This window comes from Apodemus sylvaticus, chromosome 7 (genome assembly GCF_947179515.1).
Source record: "Apodemus sylvaticus chromosome 7, mApoSyl1.1, whole genome shotgun sequence".
NCBI lineage: Eukaryota > Metazoa > Chordata > Mammalia > Rodentia > Muridae > Apodemus > Apodemus sylvaticus.
In genome coordinates, this window is record NC_067478.1 from 126,761,785 (window position 1) to 126,774,005 (window position 12,221).

The window sequence follows — 12,221 nt, forward strand, 5'->3', positions numbered from 1 at the left end:
CAGCTCAGGAGCGAGTGCTGTCCTGTAAGGAAGAGCCGAGGCACTGAGATGGGGAAAAGCCAGAGCTGGTTCAAGGGTCCCCAGGAGTAAGTCAGGACCAACATCCAGGCACTGCTGAGAGTCACAGAAGAGCAGAGAACAGAGTCAGAGGTCCATGGGCTGGGACCTACATAGAGCCTGGGGGTGGGCGTGGCGTGAGCTGGCAGGAAAGGGGAGAGCTGGCTTGTCTCATGGGTGACTGTCCTTGGCTTGATGGAGGCAGGCGTGGTGGCGGTTGTGTCTGGGAGTGCAGAGAGGCCTTATACATGAGAACTAAGCTGGGACCCTGTAGTTGAATACCTTCTCCATGGCAGATCTTGATGAAAGAGATAGTCCATGTTTCTAAACAGTTTATGGGTTGTTCATGGCAGAAAACAGATGCATACCGTACCATACCCATTTTTCAGGGTAGTCCTTTTGCAGGGAGGAATGTCTGGGAAAGGAAGCTTATTGACTAAGCCCTCTGGGTCTCTAGGTACGTCATTAGCATGGAGAACTCTGTTTTGGGCCTATGGCACTATAGGACATATTTCTTTTATGTGAGGAACACACGGCATTTGTTCCAAGTCAGGGATCTGGCAGGGAGCAGGGGTCACCTAAGTCTCAGGTGTGTACCCACTGAGTCACCAGGTCTCAACCAACTCTACCTTACCACACTTCCTGGCATGGTTTTACTGTCCAATAGGGCGTCATTCATTAACAAATGAATCTGCCTAGTACCAGAAGTTCTCTGTACTCTTTGTACTGACTTACCTGAGTCTGTTTATAGTTGCTAATAGCAAAAGCATCTCTTGCAGCTATTTGTCTTGTCTGCTGGCAAATTTGGATTGAAGTTCTTGAAGTTTTTGTTTGTTTGGATGTTTATATGTTTTTTAGAAGGCACATAGCCCTGCCTAGCCTCTTACTACCCCTGTAGCCAGGAATGACCTTGAATTTTTTTTTCTCTTCCTGATTCCATCTTCTGCGTGGGGGCTTACAGCTGTGTGCCCCATAGGTGTGGTGTGAGGTATCCTCCATGCTGAAAGCTTTGTGCTGTTCAGGGTTCCCTCAGCCTCATGGTAGACCAGCACTGCTGGGCTGGAGATGCTTGGGAACATAAGCACTCAGATTTCCTGTGGCTTCCCTTCTTTATGATGACTCACAGACACTGTTCCGATAACATCAGTGGTATATGTCTTTCCTACAACTTCCATATAAAGTTCATTGACTTTTTATCTCCAGCTTCTGTTTTTGTGTGTTTGTTTTTGTATTTTCAAATGGCAAGATTAGACTATTTCTCTGGGTCTTTTATTTATTTATTTTTTTAGCATGAACCCACTGATAGTCTTAATTCTGCTGCCTGACCCATTCATCTGAATTAGTCTGATTACCTTGTGAGCTACTTATAGGATAGAGATGTGCACATGGGAAAAGTAGGATAGCAGATCAAAAACAAAGTGTGGACTGTGGAGGTGGTAGGGGAGGTGGTGGGGGAGGAGGTGGGGGAGGCGGCGGGGGAGCCGTGCATGTGGACGGTGCGAGAGCTACGTTCATGTTTGTGCTTACATGTCTGCTCTCTTTCCTGCCAGCTCTAAAATTCTTCAGTTTTAAAGACACGTGGAAGAAAGTAAATTACTATTTGTTTTATGAAGCTTCACATGGTATTGTTTTTCAAAAGAAACCAGTTTCTCATATTTATCATAAGGTGGCTTAAATGATTATTTCAGATAACTTGGCTTTAAGATTCATAAAACAAGTGGTTCTTATATTTTCACAGAGGATAATATTCTCAATAGAAGAAGTGTAGATAATATTCTTTATAGAAAAAGTGACTTAATAAGGTCTTTACAAAAATGTGTTTCACCACGGGCATCTTCTACGTGGTGGGTGGAGGGTGTCGGTACATTGAAGTGGATCTTGGGGTTAGATCAATGACTTAGCAATTAAGAATACATACTGCTTTTGCAGAAGATCCAAGCTCCATTTGGGGGAGGTCAGAGCGTTCTATTACTCCATGTGTAGGGTTTCTGATGTCCTCTTCTGTTTTCCATAGAGATTGCAATTATGTGCACATAGTCCCACAATGCATAATTAAAGATAATAAAAATGAGCATTAAACAAATGTATTGTAGAAGTGGTGTGAGTTCTCCATTGCCTGTAAGAGCACAGTAGACTCAACTCATACTTTGATGTGTATTTTCTCATTTGTTTCTTAGTAAGATTTCAGCATCCGCACTGCAGAAGCTATTCTCCCTGTTAAAGCTTTGTGATGTTTGTAGCACAATTTGCTTGGCATCTGATTTTTATGAACTATATTTTGTACTTCAAGACCCATGTGTTCAGCAAATACTTGATGAGCCCCTGAAGTGACTTAATGTGTTGAAAATGACAATTGTAGGCAGTCTGACTATTACAAATGAGGAAAATGAAGTTGTTGGACATATCTCCCATCTTGGGTCAGATAATAATTCTACCACTAATACATGAAAGACAATAATCCTGGTTTTCTGACTTAGTGTTGTTTTGCAGTTGTTTGCTTGGTTGTTTCTCTGTGTCAGGGATTAAACATGTGCCTGGTCAGTGTTCTACAGGACTAAATTCAAATCCCCAGCTCTTTTTCTCTCAAAGTGTAGGTATTTAGTGATGGTAAATAATTCCTGTCTGCAAGAAGGACCCAGCAGTCCTAAGGTGTCCTGGTTGTCTATGGTCCCTTGTTCTAAAGGTTCACCCTAGTCATCCAACACTCAGGTGATTGTCAGGGACCTGACTCTTAACTCGTGTTGTTTATAATTCCAATACCTAACTGTTCTTTCAGTACAAGAACCACACTCTCATAGTTATGATAGCAACTCAGCACAGGGTGTACAATCCGATCTCTACAGACAAAACCTGCATGTGGGCTCTGTTTTTTCTTTTTCTTTTTCTTTTTCTTTTTCTTTTTCTTTCTTTTTCTTTCCCTTTTTCTCTTTCTATTTCTCTTTCTCTTTTTCTTTTCTATTCTTTTCTTTTTTCTTTCTTTTTTAGTATAGACTACTACACTACTTTTTTAGAATACTTTTTTAGTATAGAATAGAGTTTATTTAGGGCATGGGGAGGGGAGTTAAGGGGGTAGTAGAGGCAGAAAAAGGCAGAGAAAGGAAGAGAGTAGAGAAGCAATGGTTGGCCATGACCACATGGAGAGAGTGGGGAGGGGAGTGGAGCCCAAGAGGGGGCAAGAGAGAGAGCAAGAAAGTGGCTGTGTTTTTTCTAACTAGAAACCTTCACCATTCTTTTGTGCTGTCTCTTACGCCCATATGTACATCACCAATTCAGTGATTTCCTGAAGTACTCCCTTCATCCCTATTTCATTGTTTTAATTCAGTCGTTATTTCTTGCTTATACCTCCATCCTCAAATAATTTCTTCATGTTACTTCCAGAGAAGTCACACTTAAGATAGATGCGATCTAAGCATTCTTTAACCCTAGCCCCATACCCCAATAAGAGTTTCTAATGGTGTAAATGTGATGTAAGAGGTATAGGATAATGGTGGTATAGGATATAAGAGATTTCTGGATGTATAGAATGGCTATAACTTGTTAGCCTGGATATCATCTGAGTTGCCCTTTGAAGTCACCCTGATTTACTAATGCCTAGCTGATGTTTCACTTGTTTGTTTTGTTTTTATATGTTGTTTGTTATACTGTGGCTCATCTCCCTTCCCTACATTATATGATGAAGGCTTCAGGTACAGGGAATGTGTCTTGTTCTTGCTGATATCCTCAGGGCTCTCAGTTATTATATTCAAGAAAGAAGTAAATCAAATCTTTGGTTTTGTTTTGCTTGGGGTGGTAATGTAGCCCCCTTTGTGTCATTTCTTGAGATGATCCACACACTGTGATCATCTGTCTCCGAGAGGTAAGCCTTGGCCTTCACGAGCTCCACGCCTTTCATTCTGCAGGTCACACCATCGAGGAATGGCAGGGGGGCTGGGGGTTGGGAGCCGCATCTTGATTGAAGCCTGTGGTCCTGAAAGCCAACACTCTTTGGTGACTCTTGATGTGACTAATAACTGAAATTCTGTGCCCACACGAATCAGTTATACTGTGCTGACACATTCTAAGAAGGGGCATTGCCTCTCTCATCTCCAGGGCTTAGCATAAAATTTGATGTTTTAGGCCTTTATTTACACAATATTATCAAAAGGAAGCCATTTTTTTTTGCAAATACAACTGGAACTGATTATGTACAATGTCTGTTTAGCATTAAATGAAAAAGAATGTAGCTTTCACGATGAAAATCCCATAGATGGTTCTAGATAAATCTTAAAGGAAAATGTCAGGTTTCTCATCAGTTACAGTGATCTCCAAATACATTAGCTGTTAAATGCCGCCTGCTGTTTAAAAAGAGACTGGGCTCCCATACACAGCATGACTAATAGGAAGAAGGTTCCCGACTGCTTCTGTTAATTAGCTCTTGTCCAGCGTAATCTGGTATGCTAAAGTGGTTTACCAACCCTTCCTGATGACTAACATAAATATTTCTCCTTTGGTCATTTCCTTTCTGTTTCCCTCTGTGGAGATGGAGAACACATGGTCACCATGTGACAGTTCAGTTTTGTGTTTAGTTAAACAAATTTGTAAGTTGTTTCCTCTACCCTGGCTTTCACTCCAGAGCCCATCATAAGTTCTCCAGAATGCTAGATAAGATTTCCATCAGGAGCTGAAGGATCATGAGAAATGCGAGTCCTTAACCAGTGCTACTCTTCAGAGATATGTTTAGGAATGTGTGCGTATGTGTGTATACGCATGTGTATATGGAGTTATGTATGTGTATGGTTGTATGTGCATGTATGCTTATGTGTCTGTATGTGTGTGTACATGTGTGTGACTATATGATTGAGAGTATGTGCTCAAGTATGTGGTATGCATGTGCGTGTATGCTTATGCATGTGTGTATGTGTGGGTATATGTGTGTGACTATAATTGAGAGTATATGCTCATGTATGTGGGATTTTTGTGTGACTGTGTGTTTGTGTCTGTGTATGTGAGTGTACACATGTATTTTTATGTGTCTTTTGGAGACTGATGTAGGAGTCTTGTGTCTTAGTGTTTTAAATTCCATCCCTGTTTTATGTAATTTGGTTTTAGTCAGATGTTCCTACTCTGGAGATAAAGACTTCATGATACAGAAATGTATCTTCAGAATTGATAGGATAGATAAAATGGGTTCTTACCCTTTAAAACAAACTTTGGGTTTTATGATGTTTTTTATTTATAAAGTAATTAGAATAACATGATTTTGTTAGAAAAGAAAGTGAAGTTTTCAATTATCAAGGACTGTTAATATTCATAATGGTTTTAATTGGGTAAAAAATCCCACTAAAAAGTTTTTTAAATTATTATTATTATTTGGGATGAGACAGCATGCCATGCACACAGATACCAGACAACTTGTGAGAGTTTTCTCTTTCTACCATGTGGGTCCTAGGACCAAGCTCAGGTCATGAAAACCTTGGCTGTGACATCTCTACTCATTAAGCTATATTGCCAGATCCCTTTTGTGTAGCCACAGCAAATGACCAAATGGCTCTCAGTAAAAGTGAGAGAAAAAAAACTTAAAAATTGTAAGTAGTTGACAAAAATGACAAGCCATCACCATTTTCATTGTGATTAACAGGAGGAGAGGTCTCAACTAATATTTTAATGCAAAATTGTCTGTCCATTTAATAGCTTCATTTCTTATGGAAACTAAAAAAAAACCTCTCTGACAATTAATTTAAATCTGTGATAATTGCCAAACCTAAAGTTTGATTTGTATTGATTGGTATGTTGACAGTTGGAAAAAAAGAATTATAAGCCTAATAATTAATTTTGACGTTTTTTTGTCCATAAGTTAATCTTGTTAGAGTCATGTCTACTAATTCTAAGTGCTAAAGTCCCAACTCAACAATCTTCCTCCTATTTAACTTATCTGGCATGCACACTTGAAGCAATTGTGCATTCTACCTCCCTCCCTTGTTGTTTATTTGTGCCCCTTAGTTTTGGGAAGTCCCAAACATGATCAGAGATCACTGTTAAAACTATTTGCTAAAGATGTAACGAGAGGCAGTGACCTCTCTGTGCCTGTCTGTGTACTAAGTCACAAATCACCAGCTACCTATTATTTCTTTGGAACGTTTTTGCAAATACATGAAAGGGATGAGCATTGTTCTGAGGTCGTGCTGTTTTGTTTATATTTTATTTTATCTTTTGAGAGTGAGAGCTCTGCTCTGTAGTGTTGCTTTCATCTTGGGTGGCCACAGTGTCCCCTTTCTTGCCTTCAGTCTTGTGCTGTCCTCAGCAGATGACGTGAAATTTCAGGACTAGGAATGGGGCTTTGTCCTTTGAATTTATGACCAAATGGAAGGCCAGAGAGCAGCTAAGGTATCCAGAGCTAGTGCAGGGGCACAGAGCAGCTAAGGTATCCAGAGCTAGTGCAGGGGCAGGTAATTCTCCCAATTCCCACTTCTACAGGGAGATGATGCTGGAGACATTGTCTTGTCCATTTCAGTTGAGCTCAGGTATTAAGAGAAGAATGAGAAGAAGGAAGAGACAGAAGCTGGGAGAAAAGGATGGCTGCTATTCTGTTTTGGAGACAGAGCTTCTGTATCCTGGGCTGGCCTCAAATTCATTGTATAGATGAGGATGCACCTCTGGAGTGCCTGGGTTACAGACTTTTGCTGCCATCCCTGGCTTGTGTTGTGTTAGACATTGAACCTAGGGCTTCCTGCATACTAGGCATGTGCTCTACTAAGCACAGGCATGGTTCCAGCCTGACACCAGGGCTTGTTTGTCAGCTCCCAGGGCTCCCAGGGCTCACAGGGATTGGCCATTACAAACCTCTAAAGCTTTTCTCATCTTTTATTTTATATCAGCTCACACAGTAAGAGTTTAGTGTGTTTACCCTTTTAGGGCAGGCAAATTGTTTCTCTCCAACTTTAAAATGATTTGTTCCCTCTTAATTTTTCTATTCATGGTCACCTCAGAGTATAGGTACCAGATATAAGATAACATGGTAAGGGGCCAAAGTTAGTGAGAAGAGAGCACTCTGGGTACAGTGTAAGTAAAAATCATGCAAACCCGGGGGTGGGGGGTGGGGGTGGGGCACAAGAACACACAGTCTACCAAGATGATAATTTAAACATACACCCAGGGCCTGAAGAAGATGGCTCACTGTTTAAGAGTACTTCTTGCTCTTGCAGAGGACCCAAGTTTTTCTCCCACCATGTGACTGGCCTGTCATAACCTCTGTAGCTTCAGTTTCAGGGGCTATGACTCTTCTTTTTGTCTCCATGGACATCAGGCATGTGTGTGGTAAGCAAAAATACATGTAGGCAAAACATACAGAGAGAAAATAAAAAACAAAAAAATAAAGCAAGACCCTTATTTTAAAGTAGAACTTTAAAATTGATATTCTTCACATCACTGTCCTCAGTGCTAACCCAGTGCTCATGTCTCAAAGCATGTAGCTCCTGCAGATGTAGACAATGATGTCACTACAGTGGTGACATAATTAGTTACAGGGTAAATTTTATAGTGGCCTGAGTGGCAATTGCAACAATGATATCTTCAGAATTAATCCTAAGTATGCATTCTATTTGTAAAAGAAATTTAAAATATTTATTCACTTCCTTATTTTGAGCTGTAATGTAATGGTTGCCAATATTGCTTTTTAAATAGGTTTTTGTAGTAGTGTTCTATAGAAAATAATGTAACCATTAATAGATAACTCTGGAGGCTGAGGAAGGACTGTTGGTACCTAGGATAGATAGTGAATTCTGGGGCTAGCCTGGGATGCTATATGGGACTCTGTCTCAGACTCTCTCCTTACTCAACCAAACAAAATGAGAAAATATAATGAGGTATCATTTAAAATTTTTCTTTGTAAATTACCTAAGTGTAGTGGGGTCTTTTTTGTCTTAATTGCTTTTCTATTGCTAAGATACCAAGACCAAGGCATGTTATAGAGGAAAGAGTTTCTTTGGCATTTATAGTTTTAGAGAGTGAGTCCACGGCCATCAGGGTGTAAAGTATGGTCACAGGCATACATGAGAGATCATATCTTGATCTGTGAGACACAGAGACAGTGAGGGAACAGCACTGAGCGTGTCACAGTCTTTTGAAACCTCAAACCATTCCCCTATTGACACAGCTCCTTCAACAAGCCCACACATTCTAATCCCACTCAAGCAGTTCAGTCAACTGGGTACTGAGTATTAACTATATGAGTCTATGAGGTTCATTCTCATTTAAACCACCACACTGTTCTTCAGAGTATCCTCTTGTAGCCGGCCGCAAGTTTTGAGTTACCATTGTTTTAACAGTAGTGTGTTTTAATCTTTTCTCATACACGTTATGCCTAAGACTTTATAACTTAGACTTTAGATTTTTAGATTTTTTTTGTAATAAATCATCACTCTGATAGTGAAGTCGACACTTGGAGTTTGAGTTGGCATGGCTCCCCCAGCACTGTGTTCACTGTATAAAGTGAAGGCGTGGCCCGACCACAGCGACTCAGCCATTACAGATCTCTGCAGAGTCCATGCTCTGTGCTTTGGGAAGGAGACAGACTAACAACCATGCTAATGGCTGCCACTCTTAACTGTCCTGTGGACTCAGGACTGCATCGGTACTTTGAACTATTATATCTATATGCTTGGACATTTATATATGTCCTTGATCTCTGTCTGTCTTTTTGTGGTTTTCCACACTCAGGTATCTGCCCCCAGCCAAGGTGCTAACCAAAATTCAGCCGACACATTACTTCAACTAAGTCTGTAGCATCTTCTCAATAGCTCTTTCTACTGCCACTTCTCTGTTCATGGAGTCTTTATTTCCATGGACTTTGTTTTAAATGGTGAACTAGTACAAAAATAGCCTTCAGGAAAGGGTCACGATGATAGGTAGGTTTTTGGTTTTTTAATCTTTTTATAACACTAAGAAGACAATGACTATATATCAAATACATATAAAGGTTCATGGATCAATTTTTTCCTCCCTTTGTGACACTGGTTTCAGAGAAAACTCTAGTTGTACAAGACACAAGAGTTAGTTTCTGGAATCTTGCTATTAAGTCCTCATGCAAGAGCTGGTTCCCGTGAGTGCTGAGCCGTAGCTGTAGGGCGGTGTGAATCACTACTTTGGGTTTTCTAGAACTGTGCATTACAGCCTCCTTTATGTGTCCCAGTCTATTGTCTCAGCTCCTGGGCCAGGGTTCAAATAAGAATTCAAAACTTGCCTCTAGAATTGCCTTCTGTGTTGCCAGATGTGCTGATGTGTTGGCATCAAATTAACATTTCCAAAAATGTCACCAAATGCTAGGGGAAAACAGAGATGCAAGTGTCCTTACAACAGCTGCACCCTCTTCTTGAACCCAGTTTCTTCCTCTTCATTGCCCAGCGTGGGACTGTAAGCCCCTTTGTCAGCCTGGCTGTCCCTGTGCAGCTGCTCACACACAGCTATCAGGCATCTCTGTAGCCAAGTTAAGCCGTTACAGATTGTTTGGAGAATGATCCCCTGGGTCTTGAACACCAGCTGATTGAGCAGTTAGAGTATCTGCACAACCGAGGTGCCTACCGGTACAAACAAAATTTCACTTGCTCATTAAATATCCCCTGTTCCCTCAAGACAGCATGAAAGCAGAACTCTCCCTGACGGGACATGAAAAGACCCTTGTTTTGGAGCCAAATATGAGTGTCCATGACTGAGAAATACTGATCAAAGAGACCGCGTCCTCTTTTCTTCAAAGTGACCTGAACTCAGCTCAGGCTTCTAATTGTCTAGGCAGTACTTCTCCATTCAACTGATTCGACCTGTCATTTGCAAATTCTGCACTTGGGAACAGGTTCAGAGCCATCTGTCAAGCAGCTCCTTGCTTCCTCGTGACTTTATGTACATACATGCCAAAGCAAGGCCTGGTGCACACTAGCCACAGGACTGCTGCTTTAGAGTATGGACTCTCAGTGTCTTAGTCAGGGTTTCTGTTGCTGAATGAGACAACTATAACCATAAAGCAAGTTGGGAGGAAATGATTTATGTGGCTTACATTTCCACATTGCTGTTCATCATTGGAAGATGTCAGGACAGGAGCCCAAGCAGGGTAGGAACCAGGAGGAGGTGCTGAGGCAGAGGCTACGGAGGGGTGCTGCTTACTGGCTTGCTTCCCATGGCTTGCTCAGCCTGCTTTTTTATAGAACCCAAGAGCACCAGCCCATGAATAGCACCACCCACAGTAAGCTCCCTCATTGATCACTAATTGAGAAAAGGTCTTAAAGCTGTATCTCCCAGAGGCACTTTCTCAGCTGAGGCCCCTTTTCTCTGATGACTCTGCCTTGGGTCAAGTTGACACAAATCTGGTCCACGAAACCAGTACACTCCGCCTGAAAGGAGCCAGAGACAGGCATTTGAACAAACCGTGAAATGCTTGCCCAGGAAAAGCTTTACCTGCACTGAAGTGGTCAAGGTGGTTTATGCATGGAACTGGTGTACATGCCTCACAGATGGAGCAGGATTCCCTGGCGTGTACAGCGTCTGGGGTTGGTGAAGATGAGCCTAGGCATAGTCACTCGTGTCAGGGTTTCCCTGCACTTCCAAGGAAGCAATGTTCTTCACGGTCTTCATAAAGGGTCAGCCTGTTTCCGGGTCCCACCACCACCAAGAAGAAAAGAAAAGAAAAGAAAGGAAAAGAAAAGAAAAGGGGTTATGAATGAGAAAATGTCAGTTCCATCCAGAGAATATAATATAGATATCACTAATCTTCTATTTGTTTCACTTTTAATTTTATTAATTATTTGAAGCTACAAATATCTAAACATCTTTCTTCTCTGTAAAAACGAATTATTTGAAACACCCAAACTTGGATGTATGTGTCACCTAGCCACCATCTATACTGCACAGACATCTAGTCTGGTCTGAAGGGTGTATTCTCTTCCTTAGTGATAGTCGGACACCTGCACTATAGGGAATTGCTGCGGCTTGTAGGCGGGACTGGTCTTCATAGCAAGTTTCAGGCTGAAATACAACTGAGGATGAAGGAAGGGATGGAAATGAAGGGAAAAGGAAGAAAGAGAAATCATGGGAGGGTAGGAAAAGGAGAGGGGGAGGAGAGAGATATAAAAAGGGGAGCTACCAAGTCAGACACCTTTTCCTGGTGAAAAAAAGATGACTTTATGAAGAGTTATGTGGGCATTTTCTAAACTGGTTTTGTGTTTACTGATATACTGTGTATACTGATATTACCAAAATCTTGAAAAAAATTACATCTTGGTCACATTAAAGATATGTTGTAGATAGTGTCCTATCTATTACGATAAGGTTTTGACCTCATTAGCTTGACCCCTTGGTGAGGATGCTGAGGATGGAGAAGATGAAGGCTTCTTTGATGCTTTGATCTGAATATTTTTGTTCAAATTGCTGTTCCCTAGGATGGAAAGAAGAAGTTTGACAAAGAGAGTGAAAAGTACTATTCTATTCTGGATAAACATCTGAATTTATCGGCTAAGAAAAAGGAATCTCATTTGCAAGAGGTAAGCTTGCACATTAAGTCATGTGACATCAAAATTCCCAGCCTGGATGTATCCCACCTGTAACTTCTTAAATGACAGTAACGATGGATAGCTGGTCAAGTTTACACTGTGTGGTAGTCAGTACTGATAGCTCTTTGTGTAAGATAAGTGTTTCCTTCAACAGTGAGAAACAGTTTCTTTTTCTTCTTGGGCATATTTTAAAGAGACAGGATCAATCTAGTTCATACTGTAGTCTTTAAATTAAAGTTGAAATGCTGGTGACATTGCTTCTTGAGGCTTTGCTGCAGCAAGGGGAAGGACAGGGACAGACAACTGCATGTTGTCACTGAAATCTCAATGACTTTACATCAGTTATTTCAGGGACATCTACTGCTGTATGACTGCTAGCAATTTTTATCTTCTCTTGTTCTGAATATGCTAAATTTTGTTCTTGCTATGGGTAATGTAGTAACTGTTGGTAGCACTGTCAGGGGCAGCCCTGACGGGCTGGAGCTGTGCAGCACCAGTCTCAGGAGAAGGAGTTCATTGGGGCAGAGTGGATGGGGTGGGGGTGGGGCACAGGTAAATCTCAATTCTGCTGCCATTGGCACCTCAGGGCAACATAACCATGGAGCACACTCAAGACCCAGAATGTGTGTAGCGGAGGGGGCTGTGGAACAC

General features: G+C 41.3%; 1 protein-coding gene across 1 annotated transcript in view; it reads left to right on the plus strand.

Annotated features, from left to right (window-relative positions):
- Arhgap42 (Rho GTPase activating protein 42) overlaps positions 1-12,221 on the plus strand; it is a 220,999-nt gene that overhangs the window by 137,448 nt on the left and 71,330 nt on the right. The window contains exon 5 of the mRNA XM_052189140.1: positions 11,460-11,561. Coding sequence (XP_052045100.1) covers positions 11,460-11,561 — 102 coding nt within the window. The remainder of the gene's footprint in view (positions 1-11,459; positions 11,562-12,221) is intronic.